At 40.4% G+C, this 26,405-nt stretch overlaps 1 protein-coding gene across 1 annotated transcript; it reads right to left on the bottom strand.

Moving 5' to 3' along the window:
* Window positions 1-3,029: 3,029 nt before the first annotated feature.
* Window positions 3,030-25,128, bottom strand: tomm40 (translocase of outer mitochondrial membrane 40 homolog (yeast)). The gene is made up of 10 exons (XM_060921350.1): window positions 25,045-25,128; window positions 24,004-24,224; window positions 23,785-23,852; window positions 18,074-18,166; window positions 15,844-15,945; window positions 10,826-10,931; window positions 8,364-8,486; window positions 8,065-8,141; window positions 7,778-7,880; window positions 3,030-3,983 (listed from the first exon to the last, which is right to left on the bottom strand). Exons 2-10 carry the CDS (start codon window positions 24,221-24,223, stop codon window positions 3,844-3,846), a joined length of 1,032 nt encoding a protein of 343 aa, XP_060777333.1. The 5' UTR covers window position 24,224; window positions 25,045-25,128; the 3' UTR covers window positions 3,030-3,843.
* Between the last annotated feature and the right edge of the window lie 1,277 nt (window positions 25,129-26,405).

Genomic DNA, 26,405 nt, shown 5'->3' on the forward strand with positions numbered 1-26,405 from the left:
CTGCAGAGAGCTGGGACCAAAGTAACAAAGGCTACCATCAGTAACACACTACGCCGCCAGGGACTCAAATCCTGCAGTGCCAGACGTGTCCCCCTGCTTAAGCCAGTACATGTCCAGGCCCGTCTGAAGTTTGCTAGAGAGCATTTGGATGATCCAGAAGAGGATTGGGAGAATGTCAGATGAAACCAAAATAGAACTTTTTGGTAAAAACTCAACTTGTCGTGTTTGGAGGAGAAATAATGCTGAGTTGCATCCAAAGAACACCATACCTACTGTGAAGCATGGGGGTGGAAACATCATGCTTTGGGGCTGTTTTTCTGCAAAGGGACCAGGACGACTGATCCGTGTAAAGGAAAGAATGAATGGGGCCATGTATCATGAGATTTTGAGTGAAAACCTCCTTCCATCAGCAAGGGCATTGAAGATGAAACGTGGCTGGGTCTTTCAGCATGACGATGATCCCAAACACACTGCCCGGGCAACGAAGGCGTGGCTTCATAAGAAGCATTTCAAGGTCCTGGAGTGGCCTAGCCAGCCTCCAGATCTCAACCCCATAGAAAATCTTTGGAGGGAGTTGAAAGTCCGTGTTGCCCAGCGACAGCCCCAAAACATCACTGTTCTAGAGGAGATCTGCATGGAGGAATGGGCCAAAATACCAGCAACAGTGTGTGAAAACCTTGTGAAGACTTACAGAAAACGTTTGACCTCTGTCATTGCCAACAAAGGGTATATAACAAAGTATTGAGATGAACTTTTGTTATTGACCAAATACTTATTTTCCACCATAATTTGCAAATAAATTCTTTAAAAAATCAGACAATGTGATTTTCTGGATTTTTTTTCATTTTGTCTCTCATAGTTGAGGTATACCTATGATGAAAATTACAGGCCTCTCTCATCTTTTGAAGTGGGAGAACTTGCACAATTGGTGACTGACGTGACTTTTTTGCCCCACTGTACATTCACCATTCAAAGATAAACTTCATATCTTTGCGCCATCATGTAATATATATTTATTTATAGTCCTCATGAAAAAAATTCCCATGCAGGGATTGGCCAAGGATGGCTCACGTGACAAATAGTTCCATCATAGAGTGCTTAATCAGTCTCGTGATGTCAAAAATTAAAGCGAGACGGTTTTTTGATTTTGTGAAATTTGGTCATTGTGATATGTTTATTTCTGTAATATCTCACAAAATATCAGGCCATTCTGTGGCTGGGAAGTTATTTAATATGAGTGGATTCCCTAGCAAATAATATGCATGAAATCACTCATGTCAAGCAGACAGAGGAAGTCCATGTGCGCATGCACAGGTTTACCTTGACCGTGCGCTGACAGTTACATCATTCTGTCGCTAAACGAACAGCTGATCACACCGAGGTGCTCACTGACCGCTAATATTTATTAGTTTGGCCCTGCGTTTCCTTTCCTTCACAACATAACGTCTTTCGCATTTAATTTGCGCACACATCCTCAGTTTTTCTCTCCTGTTTCAAATTTGTATCCCACAATATCTTGCGTGAATGGGGGAAAGCCCACCATGCGATGCATGATGTAGTATCTTGAATTGCGTCATGGTGAAGCAGGAAAAAATAGTGGAGAATTTAAGGCCCCACGTGGCTCTAAATTCATTAATTGTTCTATTTTAAAAAACCTCATAAAATTGGAAGTCTGTGATTCGAATTCAGTAGCTTTCGGTTCACTAAACAAAAATAACTGGGTGTTGGGAAAATTCTTTTTATGACCTACACTTGAAAAATCTGAAAGGCCGTCTACCGTTTAAAAAAAAGAGTCATTGATGGTATATCCTGGATATACCATGGACTGACGTCACAGTTTCAAGCTATACAGCCGACTTGAGTCACAGCTGTGGCTCCATGAACGTTTGTGTGCGCGCATACATCTACGTATAATGATCATGACTCGTGATTTGATTTTTTTTTCCAGATTTATTTCTAATTCTTTGTCGCTAACACTTAGTTTGGAATTTTTTGATGAGGGATATAAATCTAAATATACCATGCACTGAGAATTATGGATTCATTACGGTGACTGGCATAGCACAGTTTTCTTCAGGGCTGTGCCCCTCACAAAGAATCCATAATTTCAACCAGAGCCTGTCGGTGCATGGTATACTTGATAAAATATTACTTCATTCAGTAAGCAAATGCAAAAAAAAAATTCTGTTGGATCAAAAAAACTTGTATACATGTCTTGTTAGCTTTTCTAAAAATAAAATAAATGTTAAATATACGTACTGTCATGGTCATCTGCGTTCTAGGCATATTCATACGGTACATGACACCTGCAGGGATTTTATTCACTGTGGACTTTAGCCCTCCCTGTTTAAACATTGTTCATATTGTTTTATTGATTTCACATCTGAACAGCATAGGTTGCACATTCACAAATTCAAACCAGAACCTGATTTAAATTCTATATAAATGTTACTGTAATACAATTAACCTATTACAACAGCCATGAAAGTTGTCCCTCCCCATCCCAATATCATCAACTCAGTGAAAGTGAAGACTACAGGATACACACTCCATGCAGATGGACAACAGCGTGGATGAAGCGCACTGTCACAGTTTCATCTAGTTGTCATAGTGGTGGAACAGTGCAAATCTTCTCGGTTGTCTGCATTCTATCAGCTGTCCACCAGGTGTCCCACTATCATCTCATCTCATTATCTCTAGCCGCTTGGAAACACTTTCTCAAATTTCGCAGCAGTGACTCATCCAAGCACTTTGGGTGTCCATGTCTTATTTTTTGAGAATCAAACCTATAAATATTTTGGAAGCAGGATTTATTTGGACAAGAAAGTACTCTCCAGTGGAGTCTTTGCTTCACCATGTCTCCTGTTGAACACTGAACTGTGACTTAAAAAAAAAAAAAAACTTAGATTTACAGGTTTACAAATTGGACTCAATCTCGTTAAACACCACTAACACCAACAGTACATATAAACCCAGTGGAAAAGTGAAACACATACCAGTCTCTCCAGTGACGCACTTAACATGACCGATGAAATGACCAAAGCAGATTTTATTTTTTTCTTCTTCCTGTCCTTCCAGCCCCTCGTAATGATTTACAGCAATTACAAGAAATTCAACATTAAAAAGGAATTCCTGATTTGACCTGGTATTGAAAAATACTTGCATGATCATGAATATGAACCCAGCATATAAATTTGTCCCAAGGCCGGTCCAAGCTCTGACAGTTTTGTCAAGTCAGAGACAAAGGGACACGGAACCTGTCATGGCATATTATAGTACAGTGTACTACGACTTGGAGATTAGAGAGATTGAGCTGGCTGGCTTACTCTCTGCTTTTATTGTGCACCTGATCACTGAGCTTGCCTGGGACAGAGAGTAAATTGTCAGTTTTAATAAAATGTAGGGATTAAATCTTATTTTGAACATAAAGTCCAAAGGCTGACAGATTAAATGCTTCCTTTTCACGTGTGTCACAGATGAAATGCACATCTCGAGCCTAACAAACTTTAGAAATCATCAGGGACGCACATAAAAACTGCATCATTATGTAACCTAGAGGCACCTTTTTAGGAGTAAACATGAAACTTTTTTTTCTAAATATTTTAATGTTGTCTGATCATGATCCGTTTCTTTTCACATGAAGTAGATCGGCAAATATGAAACGCCGGTCACTTTAGCCTGATTTATTGTAGTCCTCATGTGTAGTCCATATGTGTACTCCGCAGTGCTTGTGGGAGAATCTGAGTCCATCTGGTTGTTGGTCCATGTCCCCCTGTCTCTCTGCACCAGTTCACGTCTGCTTGAAATGCAGATCTGCTGCAATTTGTTGCTCCTGGTGCAAGTCTAACCAATAGTAACTCCAAAACCGCATTGAAACTTGTTTTTGCGATGGTTCAGGAAGGCGCCGAGAGCTAGAGACAACGGGAGTGGCAGCAGTTTCTTCTCCAGCGTAGCCCCTACCACCCAGTTACTGTCTAATGAACCTGCGGAATTTCATGTGAAAGGTTTTTTTTTTTACTACATTTTACTAAATCTACTTTTGCAAATTCAGCAATGTCTGAAGTTACACTGTATTATTCACAATATAAAATACAACAAATATATTTCAAACTAAAATCAGTCACTTTTGGGTCATTCCATGTCAGTTCACACAAATGCCCAAAACCTCCCCAGTGACACCTCTTCAATTTGCCTTATTTTTATTTTCTTAGTGCCTTATTATGTCAAATGAAAGAATCAAAAATTTTAGCTTCCTAGCTCGAACGTTTTTTGAGTTATGGCCCTTCAAAATTTGGGTGCCACGCCCAGCGCTCGAAACTAATGGTGTCCCGATGTCCCGGGGACCATAAAAAATGTCATCGGGACACAAAATTATCATATCTGGGACAATCCCGGGACAATGGAAAAAAATAGATCTAGAAAAAAAGTTCTACATTAATATTATTTACAAAGCCGTAACACATACGTAGACATTCACCTAATTTGTCAATTTTAATTTTAAAACGTTAACAGCGAAAAATACATAGTAGCTTCACTTTCGATGCATCTGCATCCGTAGGCTACAGAGCAGCGCATTCTGTTCTAGAATCTTCGGCCGGAGTCCGCATTATATGGACTTGGAATGGAATTGCTACCGCACACGCTGCACCGACTCTTGCCAGAACAAAAATGCTTAAGTGGTTGAAGCGGACCGACCGCGGGGAAGAAACTGAAAGCCCAGACATAACGTCTCCGGGACCTTCAGGATCCAAAGTGTCATCGCCTGGTCTGCAGGCAACGCTAGCAACTGAATGAACTTAATGAACACTGTTAGACACGTTATAAAATACAACAGGAATGATGTGGATGATATTGACGGAAGATACCGTTCAACAGAATAAGTGAGTTTTCTTGGTGTCTTTCTAGTTCAGAAAGTTTAGTCAGTCAGCAGCACAACTAGGCTCGGACCTGCCACTATGCTGATGTTGCTAACGTTTGCACCCGGCAGCGAAAGTTCATAAAAATGGATAACGGTAATGGATAACGGAAAGTTCATAAAAATGGATAACGGTAATGGATAACGGAAAGTTCATAAAAATGGATAATGGTAATGGTGAAAATTATAAATTGGCCTTATAAGTGCCAACAGATATTCAAGGTATAAGTAGATGAAATGAACATAAAAGGGGTCTTATTTTCAACTAAAGTGTACTGCAGATGTAGGGAGTTGAAACATTTTCTGAATGAGCTAGTTGGCCCCTTTAAATAAACGGGTATCTATTCATACAGTGAGATCGCCAAAGTTTAATAAACTGAAAATGCAATAACTGTAATTTTGAAGTAGATGATGTATTGGACATGTGTCGCTTGTGTCTTGTGACTTATTGTAAAAATGATATAAAGGGTTCAAAATTGCATAGTTACAAATATAATAGTAACTTCATATGATAATATTAACCACTGGTTATTTCAGAGAGGAAAAAAATGGGGACACTATTGCTTCCATTCGGGACAATACAACACAGAATTCGGGACCACTGGGGGACACAAAGAAAAAAAGTTAATTTCGAGCCCTGGCCACGCCCACTTTTGGGGTCCGGGAATTGCGCACTTAATTTGCAAGCATTTTTGGAGGCCCATATTTTTTGTTCTAAGGGGGATATAGACCTGTAAATTGCTATATCTATGTATTCTGGCCCTGTCTATCAGATTCTGCACCTAAAAATAGCACAGGTTTACTAACTTTATAGATAATAACCCCTTAAAAGTGGATTTTTTAATGACAATTTTTTTTTACATTTTGGGGGTCCATATCTTGGAAAGTTTTTATGTTGATGGGGTTTCAACTGATTTATCATCATATTTGGGAACTCTACTGTGTACTTGGAGAGTTTCAGGGCACTCAGAGCTTTGGTGGGGGTACAGGAGGGCCCCAAATATGGCTTCAGGACAAAATTACCATTTGGTACGCCCTACTTCAGGCCATTAGTTGGCCATGTGGGCACATGATGACTAGAATGAACCTTTAACCCTATCAACAGACACCTTTTTATCAAACTTTTAAGCCAATAAAAACTTTGATTATCCAACTCCTTCAATATAAACTAAGCATTTGTATATGGTACTATTTTTGCATATTTTCTGAAAAATCCTAAGTCCGGAAAGTAGGTCAACTGTTGTTTTGACTGCCTATTCATGTTTAAGGTAGTAAAAGCACACCCATATAGTGATTTTAATCTATGGGAAGATTATTTATACCCAATACCCCATCAGTTATATTGACAATTTTTTTTTTTTACATTTGACACCTTTCCCTGTATCCAACCAAACTCTGACCACTATACACTTAATAGTTAAATGCATCTTTCAAACAGGAAAGGGAAAGATGCAAACAAGGGGATGATCCCAAGAAAAACATCCTGGTTGCTTTACTACATTTGTTCTGACATCCGATCTGGAAGTTAAACCTAGACTCATCAGGGTATTTTTTTCAAGAAAAGGGGAAGGGGCCCCTAGCCACTCATGTGGGGAAAATTAGCATATCAATTAGTAAAAAGGGGAAATTTTATATATATATAAAGATTATTTTATTATAATCATTATAAACATGAAGGTAGAAAGAATTGAGATGCTTCTTCCAAAGTACATTCATGCTTAATTGTCAGTGTCAGTCAGCAAGCCTGGTTATGGTTTTAAATTGAATTGAATCATTTTGTATTGTGCCTACATGTATTTTACAGCAGTAAATGGCGTCCATGCCTCATTAAAATTGTCTGATCTGATCACATGACTAATTTATTCTTAAGTAAGTGTAGTTTAAGTTACGTGTGTGTGTACAGTGTGCAAAGGGTTAATAAATGTAAACTGTCAGTTTATATATTCAAATATATGTGTTCAGTGATATCCTTGTTTTAATCTTACTATTTTATAATTTGAATGTGTTTTAGTACCTTTTGATTTGAATTGGCAGTTAAAACAATAGCTGACCTACTTTCTGGACTTTTCGGATTTTTCAGAAAATATGCAAAAACAGTACCATATACAAAAATGCTTAGTTTATATTGAAGGAGTTGGATAATCAAAGTTTTTATTGGCTTAAAAGTTTGATAAAAGTTGTCTGTTGATAGTGTTAAAGGCTCATTCCAGTCATCATGTGCCCACATGGCCAACTAATGGCCTGAAGTAGGACGTACCAAATGGTAATTTTGTCCCGAAGCCATATTTGGGGCCCTCCTGTACCCCCACCAAACCTCTGAGTGCCCTGAAACTCTCTAAGTACACAGTATAGTTCCCAAATATGATGATAAATCAGTTTAAACCCCATCAACACAAAAACTTTCCAAGATATGGACCCCTGAAATGTCAAAAAAAAAAGTCATTTAAAAAAAAACACTTTTAAGGGGTTAATATCTCTAAAGTTAGTAAACTTGTGCTATTTGTAGGTGCAGAATCTGATAGACAGGGCCAGAATACATAGATCTAGCAATTTACAGGTCTATATTCCCCTTAGAACAAAAGATATGGGCCTCCAAAAATGCTTGCAAATTAAGTGTACAATTCCCGGACCCCAAAAGTGGGCGTGGCACCCAAATTTTGAAGGGCCAAATATCAAAAAACGTTCCAGCTAGGAAGCTAAAATTTTGGATTCTTTCTTTTGACATCATAAGGCACTAATAAAATAAATATCAGGCAAATTGAAGAGGTGTCACTGGGGAGGGTGTGTGAATTGACATGGAATGACCCTTTTGTATTCATTACTCTGCTACTGTAGGAAGTTATACAGTGCATTTATTAGTACCTTTAAACTGAAGATTAGCTTTGGGCAGGTCCACCTGATAGCCAAAAGTCACACTTGTGTCTTGCATGCGTGTGCTCGCCTCAAACTCCACTCCAACTTGCAACTGCAGAAACAAAACCTTTGTGACTCGCAGAGGAAAGTTTCATTCACTTCATACTGTCAAACACCTGACGTTACAGAAGAGTGGATATTTTACTGCAGCCGTAAGTACGCTGGCAGATGAATTGGTGCATTCAGTTAAAATGAGCTATAGTTTTAAATAAAGCTGATACAAAATCCAAGGCTACCTGATCATTGGCTTTGTGGTAGTATGATGCATGAGCACCTGCTCCTCCAACTGTCAGTGTGGCCACGTAATTGGTGCCTGAGAGGAAAACAGGCAGCATGTAAAGTCGCTATAGATCCTGGGGATATTTTATGTAAGGAATAAAACACTTTTTAGGGGGGGAAATGCTGTTATCTGAAAATCAACCAACCAACTGTTTCTAGAAGAGCATGTCCCAAAGTGTTTTATTCCTCACTGCCATTAGTGTTTGAACATCCCAGCTTACCCCTCGTGTCCAAACGTGTGGGGTCTGTTTCATACCTGTGTATCTGCCCATGAACGAGGTGACTGTGCCCTCCTCTCCAGGTCTCTTGTGGTACACCAGCTCACCCCCCAAAGCCAAGGCAGGCGACAGAGACTGAAGGTAATGAGCCACTAAAATCCCTAGCAGACAAATCATAAAGATGCTGTTATACCCACCTGCCCTTTTCCTTAATTTAATCCATACATGAGTAGGCCTTAGGGCTATTATATTTATAATTCGGTAATATTTCTCTTAATCCATATAATAGAGATGTTCAGAATTCACCATTTAACTGATAAGAAGAGTTTTAACCCATTAATACTATCAGTTAAACCATTAATTAAAAAAAAAAGATAAAAGTTTGCAGTGTGGTAAATGCACAGAACATAGAGAAAGATGAGACAGAAAAAAAAAAGATGAGACAGGGCCCAATGTTACAGCTTATCAATTCATGGGGGCGTATCAACACGTGCAACCAATACAGGTGCCTACAGGCTATAGCCATATTTGCAGTCTGAGCGAAATGAAACGAGCCAAAAGTAGTTCTGTTTGGGACCATTTCAACAGAAAGGATGATGCGGTTATATGTAAGCTATATTAGGCAGTGTTGAAATGTAGCAGTAGTACAACTGCAATGCAGTACCACTTGCGAAGTAAACATCCATAAGCACTGTGTGATCGAGGACGACAAACTTTGCCCTCCATGTTAGCTGGGAGAAAATGTGAATCCCAGTGGTCTGAGGAGATAACTCAGATAATTTGTTTAATGTTGGAGAAAGACATTTTGCGCATTCGTGTGGTCTGTGGAGAGGGTTTTCAGGAGCAAACCGGGGACATCGATGCCATCTGAGTGGGTATTTGCCGCTGCAGGTCTCACAGTAAATAGACAGTGCACAAGCATGTTGACATTGCTATTTCTGAATAAAATCAGTCAACAAGTTGTCCGGGTTAAAATAGAGGGTCTTTTTTTTTTTTTTGGAAGTGTGAAAGCGACAACCTTTCGTTTTGTTAAAATGTTGGCTGTTGATCATGAATTAAATTGACATACCCGATAGCAGAGCTGGTTTTCGTTTCAGCACACTCTGTGCTTATACATTAGAAAGTGTGCCCACTTGCTGTTCATTTTAACAGGCCTGAGTTTTACAATATTGTCCTACACAGGAGACGTAGGCTGCTGGACCTGCCGGTTAAGCGCACTTGGCACTGGACGATTAAATATTTTTCGTTTTGTTCATCTGTTTTGTTCATTGCAAAGTCTGGCAATGTCTTGCTAATTATCTACATAAGTTATAAATTGTTTGCATTTGGGGGAGGGGGGTGATAAAGCACTTTTAATTTCTAAAGAATTTTTTGTATTGGTGTCACAGTCACTCGGGGAGCACGGTGGTTAGCACTGTCGCCTCGCAGCAAGAAAGTTCTGGGTTCGAGCCCAGTGGCTGACGGAGACCTTTTTGTGTGGAGTTTGCATGTTCTCCTTGTGTCTATGTGGGTTTCCTCCAGGTGCTCCGGTTTCCCGCACAGTTCAAAGACATGCAGTTAGATTAACATGGGACGGCAATGGGCTGAAGTGCCCTTGAGCACGGCACCTAACCCCCAGCTGCTCCCCAGGCGCTGTAGCATAGCTGCCCACTGCTCTGGGTGTGTGCGCATGCGTATATTCACTGCTCCAGCTGGGTTAAATGCAGAGGACGAATTTCACTCTGCTTGAGCATGCATGTGACAAATAAAGGCTTCTTCTTCTTCACTCCATCCATTCTAAATAGGCCTACCTTTTAACGGTTAAATCATCGATTAAGGAGTGTCAACTATCGGTGACGACAAAAATCTGAAATGGATATTGACTCGGACAGTTAAACTATCATTTAACTAATTCAATACCAAGAGGACAACTTATTTGTTTCAGGTTTTTCTACTTCTTAATATTATGTGGAAAACTGAACAATGCAATGTACACAAAACATTAAATTTCATTAGGGACATGCAGAAAAAGGTAAAAACTTTATTATTTTCACTTTGCTCTTTCCTGAAAAATAATATGGGGCTCTGCATTTCAAAAATAAAACTTGGTGCTGGGTATCTCTATATTAGTTCTGGTCAAGTGAAATAGTCAGCTTATGTGAAAGGATGTCCTAAAACTATTCAGGAGGTAACTTTATCCTGGTGAGGATTGCAGTGGATCTGGAGCCTGTACTGTGAATACTGGATGCAAGGTGGGAGAATTTACGCCAGATGGCTTCGGTCCATCTCACATACAATTTAGCACAGCCGATCTGCCTCCCTGCATGTTTTTTTTTTTGGAAGAAAACTGGAGAACCTAGAGGAAACCCAGGTGACTATGGGGAGAACATGCACAGAAATGCTACACAAACAGTAACCCAAGCTCAGGTTCAAACCCAGGACCCTGGAGCTGTGAGGCGCTGATGCTACCTGCTGCACCACCATGCTGCCCGAGTCAATAATTATTTCATCGGAAACACACCAGATCCAACAAGAACATCTGGATTGCCCAGTGTTATAGCAGCAGTGAAGTCATCTCCACGGTACTCTGTGTCACACTGCCAGTTCACAAACTTATGTTGCTGTGTCTGAAACAGATAGAGAAGACAATACCTCAGTCTGATGAAAACCACGGTATGTATGTATAAAGCAGCTCAGAGTCACATTTTGGTCTTAAAGAGCACATATTATGTGTTTGTGTGTGCAGTGATGGGAATAACGGAAGTTAGAAATAAACGGCGTTACTTTTTTTAGTAACGAGTAATCTAACTAATTACTTTTTACATCGTTATAACGCCGTTCCCGTTACTTACAATAAAATACTATGCATTACTTTATTAAAGCTGTTCTCATCTGGCACGCTGCTCGTTCAGCCTTTCTTTACTCTGCTTTCGTGTGGGGCGGGGAGACACGAGACAACGGCACAGTAAGCCAATCAGAGTAGATTTGGACAACATACGTAGGTAGGCCACGCCTACTGCACTACTGCGCGCTCTTTCAATCGGAAGACACAGCAATGGCGAGCGGTCAGCCCAACACTGCGCTTTCACAATGGAAATACAGCCATTACTTTTCATTACTTGAAATAAAAGGCAAGAGTGTCTATGTGCAATACACATTATGTCGAGGAACAAAGCGTTTGTCCTCGTCAGTGGCCAGTAATTAGTAACATTATTTTTGTAGTTATTAAAATTTATTAAATTTGATAGATGTCTTATCTCACACTGTCCCACAAAAATATTAATATAGTGTAGATAACATTACTAATTGGTTCTGTTAAGTGTCCATTTCAGTCATTAAACACATTTAACATTCACTTTTATTATGATTACACTAACTGAATTTGATTTTTTTTGAGGGGGAACAAAATGTAACGGAATAATTACTTTCCCTGGTAATTAGTTACTTTTATGACAAAGTAACTCCGTTACTAACTCAGTTACTTTTTGGGAAAAGTAACTATAACTAATTACTTTTTGAAAGTAATGTGCCCAACACTGTGTGTGCGTGTGTGTGTGTGTGTGTGTGCATATATATGTGTGTGTGTATGTATATATGAGTGTTTAGTCTACGTCTAGTTCATATCTAGAGTGTTTATACTGTTTATATTGTCTGTTTGAGTGTTTAGTCTTTGTCTAGTTCTTATCTAGTGTTTACACTGTTTATATTGTCTGAGTGTTTAGTCTATGTCTAGTTCTTATCTAGTGCTTATACTGTTTATTTATACTGTTTATATTGTTTGAGTGTTTAGTCTATGTCTAGTTCCTATCTAGAGTGTTTATACTGTTTATATTGTTTTTTTTTTTTTTCAATTATTCTATTTTTATTTTTATTTACCGCATTGCCTATTTGCACCGTGGGTCAGAGAGGACTGAAATTTCATCTGTGCTGTATGTCGAGCATGTATAGCATATTTGACAAAGTTGACTTGACTTGACATTATGGGAAAAAAACAAACAAACAAACCCTTTTACAGTGCTTGTGCACATTTGGGTATCTAGAGTGTCTATTAACTCAAACTCTGAAATAAGACATCGAGTCAGTTTCTTTTGTTCTACCTATTTCAGAAAACATGAGCTTCAACAAGCCGTTCAGATTGGGCTCCACTTCCTATGTCACAAGCAGTTCGTTAACATTATTCCGCCCCCTCATCTGAGTATCTCCACTCATGGCTTGAGAACTGTCTTTGTGAATGAATATTCAAGAGTACAGTGCTACCTGATTGGCTGGCTGAAGAGGTAGGCAGGGTGAACAGTGGCTCATTATCATTTAAAGGAACAGGCACTCAAATCAGCTGTTTTGAACAGGGCTGTTTAGACAGAGTGAGAAGGGAGCTGTGGTGCTTTATCCTTGTGATATTTCAACCAAAGCATATCACACACATTTCATTAAGACCTCAGGGAACTGTGTTAACAGCTAACGGGTATGTCACCTTTAAGTTCCAAAAATATTTTCTTTATAAATGAGTAAATATTCTGGGGCGGCACGGTAGTGTAGTGGTTAGCGCTGTCGCCTCACAGCAAGAAGGTCTGGGTTCGAGCCCCGTGGCCAGTGAGGGCCTTTCTGTGTGGAGTTTGCATGTTCTCCCCGTGTCCGCATGGGTTTCCTCCGGGTGCTCCGGTTTCCCCACAGTCCAAAGACATGCAGGTTAGGTTAACTGGTGACTCTAAATCAGGGGTCATCAAACTACGGCCTGTGGGCCGACTCCGGCCCGCCACCCCCCGTTGACCGGCCTTCCAGCCCCTCTGTCCCCCACCACTTGAACCGGCCCTATGAGGCAATCCCCAAAAGTGGTCATGGCCTATTTTTTTTAATTGCTTTTTGGCAAATAATAACATGTCTGCATCTTGTATTTTGTTGATTTTATCAATTAAAATTGATATTTAGTTATAAAATGAACTATTCATATTTTCCGAATTTTCATCATATGCTCGCGATCAAGCGGTGACAGGCAGTGCACGCGCAGAGAACTGTCAGTGTTCAGGACAGCAAAATGGCGAGCGGTAAGCGAAAAGCTGACAGAGAGTGCAGAGTTTTTAAAGAACAGTGGACCACAGATTATTTTTTCGTTCAGTGTAAGGACCGTGCAGTTTGTCTTGTATGTAAAGAAAGTGTGTCGGTTTTCAAAGAATATAATCTGCGTCATCACTATGAAACCCGCCACAAAGAGTATGCTAGTTTGCGAGGGCAAACAAGAGAAGACAGGATTCGGAGGATGAAATGCGGACTGGCTGCACAACAGAATGCATTCCTTCGCCAAACCCAGATCAACCAGGCTGCTGTCTGAGCTAGCTATAAGGTAGCTCACCACCTAGCTACCCATGGAAAGCCGTTTACTGATGGGGACTTTGTTAAAGTATGCGTGCTTGCTGTGGCCGAGGAGGTGTGTCCCGACAAGAAGGATGCGCTCAACGCGGTGAGTCTCTCCGCACCTACTATGACCAGGCGAACCGAAGATTTGGGGGACAACGTGTATGACCAGCTGAATGAGAAAGCGTCAGAATTCGAGTTTTTTGCTTTGGCCATGGATGAGAGCAATGACGTGCAGGACACAGCACAACTGCTGTGATCTATTGCTTATTGCTGTGATCTATTATAATAAAATATTATTATAATTTCACTGGTTTTTTTAATGTATTTATTTTATAGGCCTATTTATTTGACCTTTATTAAGTGCTGCACACAATTATTATTAATATTATTAATAATATCAACAGGCCTACCTACAATTTATAATTTTCCACTCACCTTTGCCAGTGTCAATCACCTCAACTAGGCAGATGTTTCTTACCTTGACAGATTTGATGTTATTTTTATTAGAAAATAAATAAATGGAATATCTGTGGTATTTCAAATTAAAACAGGGTGTGAAGACTCGATTACTACTTTTGCAAACCACTAGTAAAGATAAACAAATATGTGCCAGGAATCAAGTGTTGATATAGTAGTGGGGATGGCTGTGCCAGGCTAGTAATCTCTACTACACAATGAGGCCTGCTGGTGGTCATATTTGTCTGGGTCATACAATTCTATGTTATATAGCTGACCTGACCCCGGCCCCCCATCACAGTCAGGAATGACAATGTGGCCCCCAGAGAAAAAAGTTTGGTGACCCCTGCTCTAAATTGACCGTAGGTGTGAATGGTTGTCTGTGTCTATGTGTCAGCCCTGTAATGACCTGGCGACTTGTCCAGGGTGTACCCCGCCTTTCGCCCGTAGTCAGCTGGGATAGGCTCCAGCTTGCCTGCGACCCTGTAGAACAGGACAAAGTGGCTAGAGATAACGAACGAGTAAATATCCTACTACTACTACAAATTGAACAGTGTAATATGTGGATTGTGAAAATGAAAACACATACTAGTTCAGGGTTCTCCAGAAAATCTGAAGTAGCTGGCTTAAAAAAAAAAAAAAAGTAGTAGGTGGCTAACGTTAATGCGCTAATGCTAGGGAGATCGGGGGCATGCAGAAAATTTTGAAATTTCCATGCCTTCTGGTGGCTTCTGGTACATTCTCAGATAATAATTACTAACCATTTCGCTGTAAAATACTTGCAATATCTGTATGAAATTTCCCTCCAGATGTGCGTGTGCTTGGCTTTCTCAGTTACCCTCTGTAGTATGCTGCCTGGCTCTGTAACATAACTACAAACGTGACGGCGTGGTCACGTGGTCCAGCTCAGCCGATCAGAACGCGAGAATCGATCAACAAATATGGCATCACTTCCGGTCTTGCTAGACCGGAATTGAAGACAATTTCATGGTGGTATAATTGGATTTGCAGCAAATTATGGGCAGCGGAGACTATATAAATTGCTTGAACATTGAAAGGCAAGTTTTTTTTTTTTTTTTCCTGGGATCAAGTAGCCAGCGCAGACCGTCTATGTAGGCGGAGAAAACCTTTATAACTAGCAGAGATGTGGACATCTCTGCTAGTTATAAAGGCTTTTTTTGTTTTTAGCTGATTACTCAGTGTTTACTCACACACTATCCGCATAAGATTTATTATACATTATTCTCCTCTTTATTAACTGTAATACTTTCAGAAGTGTGGGATTCTGGACCATCTCTATACCTGTAAAAGTGCTGCTGGAGTGACTGATTACAGAATGAAGTTTTCTTGAAAACAAATGCACAAGAAATACAGCTCTGTGCATTTCGTGTTTGTATACTGTAAATTGTAAATACATACTACTGTTAACTGTTTCCCACAAATAGGCTGGAAAAAAGTTAAGTCTTTTTCTGTGGTTTTTAAATCAGAACATGATTATGCTGTAAATGTTTTTATTCATAGTTATATAGACAAAACGCTCAGATTCCAAATGCTGACTTTTCTCAATCCTTTAACTGACACTGTGCCTTTGAGTACAAATACTTCTAAATGTGAAACTATCACTGACTCCATTTTATTATTATGGAGGTAACAAAACTCCATGTATAAATAACGGACTACAAAATGAGTGCGTGTGTTGGCTGAGGCATTCCTCCAGTGTGTGGTACTTACCTGCAGAGCCACTTTGGAGCGTACGTGTGTGGTCAGTTGGTGGATAAACTGTGCATTGAGACTGCCCGTGTTATCCATGTCACCAACCATTACTGGAAATGACTATAAAAAATAAAGAATGGCACATACACCAATCAGCCATAACATTATGACCACGGACAGGTGAGGTGAATAACATTGATTATCTCATTACAATGGCACCTGTCAAGTGGTGGGATATATTAGGCAGCAAGAGAACAGTCAGTTCTTGAAGTTGATGTGTTGGAAGCAGGAAAAATGAGCAAGCGTAAGGATCTGAGCAACTTTGACAAGGGCCAAACTGCGATGGCTAGATGACTGGGTCTGAGCATCTCCAAAACGGCACATCTTGTGGAGTGTTCCCAGTATGCAGTGGTCAGTACTAGGGCTGCACGATATCAGAAAAATATGCGATATTCAATAACATGACTGAATATCTCGATATCGATATGTATCACGATAATTAAATATATAATGTTTTTCTTACCTCTACTCGCCGTTCTGCCCTGTATCTAGCATTTTAAAAAACCACCCAATGCATCGCTTCCATTCCAACATTATTTTTTATTGGAAAAACATGGCTACACCTGCAATGGTGTCCATCAATCATCTTTAAATCTCTTAATTTTTGTGAGCGCAGCAGAAAATGTCTTAAGTTGAAGTAAACAAAAAACTGAAAACTACATTACATTAACATAAAGCATTCAAAACGGCAATTTCAGCGGCTCCCGGGAGATGAAGGTGAGCGACACAGATTCACCATAAACTCAAACACAATCTGTTAATAACACATGCGGGTGAGAGAGCAGTGGTGTGTGTGTGAGAGAGAGAGAGCGGTAGCGTATGTGAGTGAGCGAGCGGTAGTGTGTGTGTGTGTGTGTGTGTGTGTGTGTGTGAGAGAGAGAGTGAGAGTGGTAGTGTGTGTGAGTGAGCGAGCGGTAGTGTGTGTGTGAGAGTGAGAGGTAGTGTGTGTGAGAGAGAGAGAGTGAGAGAGAGCGCGGTTTTATGTTTTTATGCTTCTGTACAGCAGTGTTTGTCCCAGTGAGCCGCCCCACCACTGTTTTACAGGTACATGTCTTGCAAAGTACCTGAGTTTGCAGTACATCATCCCTCCTGAATCCAAAGTACTTCCAAATAGCAGACGTGCATTTTTTTTTTTTTTGGAAACCAGTTCCTCCTCACACAAGTTTGTCTCACCACACTTGCTCCCGCCTTCCGCCATCACCACGAGGCTTTTACTTGTTTTGCAATAGGGGGCGGAGTTATCCCGTTGAGATTCAAATGTGATTGGACGGCACAGAAAAATGTGCCTTTTATCGAAATTTAAGTAATTTTTGCGGTATGTGTATCGCAAACTATGATATCGCGATATCGATACTTTTTCGATATATTGTGCAGCCCTAGTCAGTACCTACCAAAAGTGATCCAAGGAAGGACAACCGGTGAACCGGCGACAGGGTCATGGGGGTTGAAGGCTCATTGATTCACATAGGACACGAAGGCTAGCCCATATGGTCCAATCCCACAGAAGAGCTACTGAAGCACAAACTGCTGAAAAAGTGAATGCTGGCTAAAACAGAAAGGTGTCAGCATTAACTTTTTCAGCAGTTTGTACTAAAGTAGCTCTTCTGCGAGATTCTCTTCAACAGGAAGATGTACTGTTTTGGAGATGCTTAGACCCAGTCATCTAGCCATCACAATTTGGCCCTTGTCAAAGTCGCTCAGATCCTTATGCTTACCCATTTTTCCTGCTTCCAACACATCAACTTCAAGAACTGACCATTCTCTTGCTACCTAATATATCCCACCCCTTGACGGGTGCCATTATAATGAGATAATCGATGTTATTCACTTCAGCCGTCGGTGGCTTTAATGTTATGGCTGATTGGTGTATGATCTTTGCACAACACTTCCATCTCTGCTTTATAAGAAATCTATATTTAACATTGCGCCAGTTTAAAATCCTACAGTGATGTCCATGTAACAGCACTTCAACTGTGGACAGAATCATATGGATCAGTACTGAAAAAATGTTGGCCTGTAGAAGGCCTGCTTTAAAAGTTTCCTATATCAATTATACCTAATCAATTTTATTAATATATGGCAATTTTATTAAGCCATCAGTACTTCATTACATACTGAGATGCTCTCGAGAAAGACCATTAAAATAAATAAATTTTCTCAAACAGTTTACTAAAGTAAGAACGCTCACCTCAGTAGGTCCCGTCTGCTTGCTCCCAACATATGTGGCTGCAAACCTGTAACCGGATTCTCCCATGGTACTCAGTGTAATCGTGTGGCTCACCTGTAGCAATAAAGCCAGAGGTCACATGTAATTCTTCCTTTTCTTAAAATGATTATTAGCCCATGCTAAGTGGTGACCAATCAGTTCACCTTACTGTTCTTATCATTATTATCACTGTGCAGTTACTGTGGATGCTTTAGAGGCACAGGGGGAAGGAATCATTCGTAATTAGGTATGTAATGAGAAATCACAATACAAACTTATGATGATTCAAATACAAAATAAAAGATGAATCATCATTATCATCAGGCTGCATAATCTCTTAGTTTTTCCTAGCTGTAACTGTGGTATTTAGACAGCAGAGGGAGAAATAACATACAATAGCGGGAATACACATGGCTTCACTGTAGGTAGAAGTAATACAGCTCTATTGCTGCATTAAAAAACAGATCTAAACTGGGAAAGCGCTGTTGTGTAATTGACTGTACAAACAGATTTACCAAGAAATCAGAGCTCTCTTTTGACAGACTGCTGAAAGCTAAAGAAAAGTAAAGCAAATGCAGGTAGTATAATGTTCACAAAAGCTTATTAAGAAAAGGCCTATTCAATTAATTAATTAATAGCAGAGCTCGACATTTAGGACTGCCCGATTGCCCGGGACAAGTGGGATATATCCCCCGACATGCCCAACTGGGCAAGTTGGAACAAGCATATATTACGAACTAGCACCACAAAAATTCGGCTTTTTGACCTTTTATTTCAGTTCCTAAAAGCATCTCTCACTATGCATCCGCCATTATGTCTTGGCTGTTTTCTTAGTCTCGGTTTCATTTACTGCTTTGCAAGTTATTTTATATAGCCCCGCTGTTGTAGTATGGTACACATACTGTTTATAGACCCCTTGTGCATGACGTCACGCATCACGTGATAATTACAGCTGGGTCAGACAGACACCGTCTTTCATGCAAGCAAGGCTTAATCTGTCTTCAACATGGTTAATTTTTACGCTGTTTTTGCTTGTTCAAACATAGAAATAGATAAAAGGCATTACCATCTCCCCGCTATCAAGAAAAATGTTAACAAACAGAAGCAAATGCTTCAAGAACAACGAGAAAATTAGTGGTTAAAGAATATGAGGAGAGGAGCTCAGCCTGAAAACTCCAGAGAAATTCACAATTGTATTTAAAATGTATTTTATGAGTCGGAAGTGAGGATGGAAGAGTTTGCTTAAGAATCTCGTTTTATTTTTTTTTCTGCTCACATTCGAGTTAGCTCCTTCATGAAAGTGTTTGATTTGCTTACAGGTGAAGCCGCTTTGTTATTCGACACAGAAAACCCAGATTGGTTTCAAACAACTCGGGCATAAAAAAAACTCAAGTAGTGACATGCACAATAAATCCTGAAAGAACAGAACAGATTAAGAGCAGAGAGAGCTGGAGCTTTGTTTCTGTTATCAGAGGAACACAGTCCTGTGCAAAATATTTATATTTATTTTTTTCGCGGTCCGGTTTCCATCAAATCCTGCACTCTGATTGGCTGGCGAGCAGGTCCGTATCCTACGATACGGACCCCGGTTACGGACCTCTGGCGACTCGCTCGTTCACAACAACAAAAAAACATAGTAGCAATTTTTGTCAACATTTATTTTCGCATTTCTCAGTATAATAGCATTAATTTTACAGCATGGATAGCGATAACAACAGTCTTCACAGCGAAAGCAAGTTTTACTACCCTGATGAAGACGAAATAAAAAGACATTTAAGGAGAAGGCTAAAAACCTGTAACTGTTGCTAACGCAGAGCAAAAACATGGCTGAATCCTGAATGACTCAATTTTGTATAAATAGAGGACTACATAGGTGACAAAATGTAGATTTCCTGCCATGGAAGTGCACTTGTATACCGAGGAGAAAGCAATTTGCATTACAGCCATGAATGAGGATTCAAAATGGCGGCTCGCCTCGGCATGGTTTTCCCTTTCGGGCGCTCTCGTTTTCTGTTAGAATTTGGTAAAGAAAAACATAAATATATTATTTACCAGCTTAAGGTTGGTCCGTATGGTGAAATACCGTGACCTCGGTCAGTACTTTCAAGACCTCGGTCACGGTATTTCACGATACGGATTTCCCAGCTGGCAAATAACATATCTTTTTTTCTTTTTTTTTTAATAACCTAGAGGTGGGCGGCACGGTGGTGTAGTGGTTAGCGCTGTCGCCTCACAGCAAGAAGGTCCGGGTTCGAGCCCCGTGGCCGGCGAGGGCCTTTCTGTGCAGAAAATATATTCTCAAACACAACACTGTTCAAAAGTCTTGGCACCCTATTGTTTTCTTCATACAAACTTTATGGATTTCTATTTTATGATTTCTACATTATCGAGTAATGAACCTACAGTCTGAGAGAGTTCTACATAAACACACTGAACTTTACAACAGCTGCATGCATGTGAAATGGAAATAAATCGACTAAGGCAGGAAAAACTATTTTGGATAAAATTGTTATTGTCCGTTACAAGTAAAAAGTAACCAATAACCAAACTTAACAATAAACTTAATCAATAACCAAACTTCAACTCAATGTGTGATCTTCATTTTTTGTTGCAATTCACAACTATTCTATGGTTTTCCGAAAAAAAGTATTCCTTGCAAAATAGGGGGCAAGTGGAAATTAACTCCCACTTGTCCCCCAGGGCAAGTTGGTTTAAAAGTTAATGATGAGCCCTGATCAGGCAATTATATTTTACTTCATGTTTTATAAACGTGGGTAAATCATTGCTGGGTATTAAGAAAATGAAAAACTGATTTAAATTTAACAAAAGGAATATTTAAGTTGATAAAGAATCAGAAAATAAATGTTGCATTTTTTTGGTCATAAAATTTTCATTTAATTTTTTTTCAAAAATATCGTAGGAAAATCAAATCATGAACCCAATATTGTGAATCAAACTGAATTGTAAATTGGGTGAATTGTGACACGCCAATTTATACTCAACATTAATTTATTTGAAGTGATGGTAGACAATAGTTCCAGAATCAGGAATATGAAAGGAAACTGAGCATAACACACAGTCACCTCACACTTAATCACTTCACGGAACACTACTGAATTCACTAGCAAGAATCCTTCACGTCTTTAAGTGCATGAGAGAACTCACGGGTGAAATACTTTAGCTAGCTACATAAAGTCACCTTTCCCAGTGATTAAGGAGAAAAAAAAGAAACCTTTAAGGAGAAACCTTTATTCGTCACATGCACACTTCAAGCACAGTGAAATTCATCCTCTGCATTTAACCCATCTGAAGCAGTGAACACATGCACACACACCCAGAGCAGTAGGCAGCCACACCAGAGCACCCAGGGAGCAGTCAGGGGTTCGGTACCTTGCTCAAGGGCACCTCAGCCCAAGGCTGCCCCACGGCAACCTAACTGCATGTCTTTGGACTGTGGGGGAAACTGGAGCACCCGGAGGAAACCCACGCAGACACAGGGAGAACACGCAAACTACACACAAAAAGGCCCTCGCCGGCCACTGGGTTCGAACCCGGAACCTTCTTGCTGTGAGGCGACCGTGCTAACCACTACACCACTGTGCCGCCCAAAAATTCAAGTACTCACTTATTTTCAACAGTCTGTATTAATGCACATAATTGACTAATTATATGGAGTAAAATGATGTTAGCCTAATTAACTGGATTTCCACTTAAGCATAACATGGGACTGGGCAGCACATTACCCACTGGGCTAGCGAATGAACTTAGGATTTGAAGTCTAGTTGTGCAGTCAGTCACTACACACACACCATATTCCAGTTTTTACCTTTATTCTGAAAAAGACAATATTCCTACTAAGCTGTTTACATGCAGGGCTCGACATTAACGGTAGCCCGACTGTCCGGGACAAGCAACTGTTTGGTCCGGAGAAGTCAGATCCGCATCTGCCTGTCTGACAAGACAAGCTGAATATTTATTTGTTGAGAATCACCATTTTTCTAGTAATTATTGAAGAGTTACATCAATAAAAGTTCCAATAAAACTAGTTCAATCCCCTCAGTGATTCCACCATGTTTTTATTTACAAAATTCCGGGGAGCCGAGTACAGCAGGTGCATGTGTAAAAATAATCACGTCGTAATATCTAATTATAGATTATTAGTCACTGAATTCAACTAAATCAGAGAAAAGGTGATCAAACACGTCAATTTTGCAAAACAGCTTTGCAAGTGACCCCATAGCAACAGTAACTACGCCGCCATGACAGGGGGCACGCATGTAGTGCTTCATTCAGCTGAGTTAATCATTACTGATCAGTATGGGAAGGCTTTGCTGCGTTTTTGGACATGCAAATCGTTTGGAACAAAACAAAGACCTAAGATTTTTTTTTTTAATTTACCAAAAATAATTCATCATGGGGCGGCACAGTGGTGTAGTGGTTAGCGCTGTCGCCTCACAACAAGAAGGTCCTGGGTTCAAGCCCCGTGGCCGGCGAGGGCCTTTCTGTGCGGAGTTTGCATGTTCTCCCCATGTCCGCGTGGGTTTCCTCCGGGTGCTCCGGTTTCCCCCACAGTCCAAACACATGCAGGTTAGGTTAACTGGTGACTCTAAATTGACCGTAGGTGTGAATGTGACTGTGAATGGTTGTCTGTGTCTATGTGTCAGCCCTGTGATGACCTGGCGACTTGTCCAGGGTGTACCCCGCCTTTCGCCCGTAGTCAGCTGGGATAGGCTCCAGCTTGCCTGCGACCCTGTAGAACAGGATAAAGCGGCTACAGATAATGAGATGAGATAATTCATCATCGGGGGAAAAAATAGAGAAATTTCTAAATGTAGAAGGGAAAATGGGGGCAAAACACATTCAGCGGGACATCAGTGTTGAACGGAGAGGTCAAAAACCCTATGGTATACTCACTCAATTTCCACGAAGGTAAGAATTCCAAAAATAATATTCACAATTACAGCAAGGAGCTCATTCTTATACAGTGAAGTGAATATGAGCAACACAGTGTCTTTACAGAGCCGTTTTCACCGAGACTTAAAGTGCATTTATATTCGGGGATCCTTCGAAGTGTGTTGCGCGCACGCTTGGGAGCCAGTGATTAAGGGAAACACCTGATACTGATTTGACTGCAATCAGCATGCACACATAAGGACGCAGAGGCTTTGGGAAGTATCATCATCATCATCACTGTTACGCTTGTTTGTAGCCATGTTTATGACTCTGCTTTTGGTGTCGTTTGTGTTTTGTTTTTGTAAATATCACGCATACTAATAAACACTCTTCCTGCACTTAGACCCCCCTACTGCCGCATAGTACCTGACAGAATACGTGCAAAGACTCTGTGAAAAACAGCGTGCCGATTGCACTCAAATCATTATGGCTTGCTGCTGTTTACAGTATGTTTTTTTATGTTGAAACATTTCATTTCAATATTTTTTAAAGCCATTTTTGGTCTACAGCATTTCTTTACATGCACCTAAGACTTTTGAACAGTACTATAAATGTACTGTACCTAAGTTGAGAAACTAGTAAGCAACTATTAGTAAACTCACATCACACTAGATTCATGAACATGAGATAATTTTACAGTGTAGCATCATGAAAATACTGATGCTTTTAAGGTATTTAAAAAAGGGGGCTATGATTCTCACAGCACATTTCATAACCTAAGAGATAGCAATAACACTGACCTGGAAGTGATTACTTAAACCCTTGTTGACCACCAGTCGCACACCCTCCATCTGCAATGGGAAGACCTCTGAAGGTCAGAAAAATGAAACAGTAAGAATGTGACAGTTTCTACTCAGCACTCAACAGCGTGTTCTTTGGATTTAATGTTCTTAATGGTATTTCAGCACTCACGGGTCCTGTGGAAAACTGGTTAAAGAATCGACGTTCTTGGTAGCTACCTTTGCATTTCCGATGGCACTCTTCAAATGTGCCTGGGTTGGTGAGAGAGGACTCTGTGTCTGTGCCAGCCTGTGCACCGGTGCCCACAGATGATGGCATGGTGGGCATGGTGAAGCCAGGAGGCACCATCAGGCCTGGACCCCCTTGAGAGCTGCTGCTGCTGCTCCCACTGCCTGAAGCAGGGGGGTTTGGGGACGTGGCAGCCAACACACTGCCCATACTGAGACACACAATTTAGAGTTAGTTATTCAGGCTAATATTATAAATAATACACCACTTTAATTAGGGCCTTTCAACTGCTCGAGACTGTAAGATGAGATCCAGGCATCAGTAGAAATCTTATGTTCCAGATACAATATAAATTATAAATGTCCAATTTACTATTGTAGTTTCGAATAATAATTCTATTTATAAACTTGCTAGAAATGTTTTAAGAAGTGAAATCAACACTGTTTTTTGTCTCCAAGAAATGACAACATATAAATATAAAAATGTTAATTCAATTAATTTTTCACACAGCATATTATTTGCAGTGTGCCATGGGCTGAATCCTTAATGGCCTCTACTTCCTATACAAGTACACTACACAAGCTATAAAACAACAAGGCGTCTACACCCTATGTAGGGAGCTTTGTTTTCAAATTGTACGCATTTGGAGATTGGCCCTTGACCTTAGGTCTGTTGCTAGTTTTGAAACATGCTACCAAACCACCAAAGGACAAAAATAACACGCAGCTAACAGCTTTTTGTCAACAACCTCCTTTAATCAACATCAAATTGAGGAGAAAAGGCCAGTTAATAATAATGAAGTACACAGTAATTCTTGGTGCACGGTTCACTTGACAGGACAGCAGGTGAGCTAAATTGCTAACATGCTAACACTTGTTAAAACGCTACACTGCCTTTAGTCGTGAAGGGAAACTATAATCCCACACTAAACCTCCCTGACCTCTTCTATAATAACATTTACAACACTAAAACACAGCCTATGAGTTCAGTAGTTTATTTATCTATTTCATTTGGCCTCGTGTTCTACTCACGTTGTGCAATGCAGTCCAATTACAGGGCTATGAAGCACCGGTAGAATGTATGGGACAACCTACAAGACCAACGTCTTGGCCCGCCCACTTCGTCCTGTCTTTGCAAGGGATTGGGTACAGCATGCTAGACCTGCAAGATGATTGGTTGAAGGGTGCTGTAACTGTAAGGGGATTGGTTCCCTGCTGAGTTTCCTTCAGAGGTAAGAGGTGAAGATCAGGAGTCAGGAAGTGACATAACGCTCATCCATTCACTACACGTTCACTTCAAGGGTATCCTGCGGTTATTCCAGTTAAACCCCTGCTGAAACAAATGAACATGTGATGTATTCAGTAAAACTTAAGATGCTTTTAACAAGTAGCACAATTATACAAAAGGTTTCATTTCCGCTTAACACTGAAATCTATGCTTCCATTCATATTTAAGAAGGGAAGAAAGGAAGCTTCCTCATAATGTCTTACTATCTCACAATCATGATTTTCAACCTTCTTCTTCTGGCTGCTCCTGATTAGGGGTCGCCACAGCGGATCTTTCGTCTCCATTGCTCCCTGTCTTCCGCATCCTTCTCTACCACACCTGCCACTTTCGTGTCCTCTCTCACCACATCCATGTATCTCCTCTTTGGCCTTCCTCGTTTTCGTTTGCCTGGCAGCTCCATCCTCAACATTCTCCTTCCAACATGCTCTGCATCTCTTCTCAGGATGTGCCCATACCATCTCAGTCTCATCTCTCTTAGCTTAATTCCCAAGCTCTCCACATGTGCTGTCCCTCTGATGTACTCGTTCCTTATCCTGTCCAACCTTGTCACTCCCATCGCAAACCTTAACATCCTCAACTCCGCCACCTCCAGCTTTGCCTCCTGTCTCTTCGTTAAGGGTACGGTCTCCAATCCATACATCACAGCTGGTCTCACTACTGTCTTATACATCTTACCTTTCACTTTTGCTGGGACTTTCCTATCAAAAATGACTCCCGAAATCCTTCCCCAACTGCTCCACCCTGCCTGCATTCTCTTTCTCACTTCACTATCGCAGCCCCCATTTTCCTGCACAGTTGACCCCAGGTACTTGAATTCACCAACTTTCTTTACGTCTGCTCCTTGCATCTTCACTATGCTCTCATCCCCATTCTCATTGATGCACATGTATTCTGTTTTGCTCCTGCTCACCTTCATTCCTTGTCGTTCCAATGCATGCAGTGGTGCTTGAAAGTTTGTGAACCCTTTAGAATTTTCTATATTTCTGCATAAATATGACCTAAAACATCATCAGATTTTCACACAAGTCCTAAAAGTAGATAAAGAGAACCCAGTTAAACAAATGAGACAAAAAAATTATACTTGATCATTTATTTATTGAGGGAA

Source organism: Neoarius graeffei, chromosome 5, assembly GCF_027579695.1.
Source record: "Neoarius graeffei isolate fNeoGra1 chromosome 5, fNeoGra1.pri, whole genome shotgun sequence".
Classification (NCBI taxonomy): domain Eukaryota; kingdom Metazoa; phylum Chordata; class Actinopteri; order Siluriformes; family Ariidae; genus Neoarius; species Neoarius graeffei.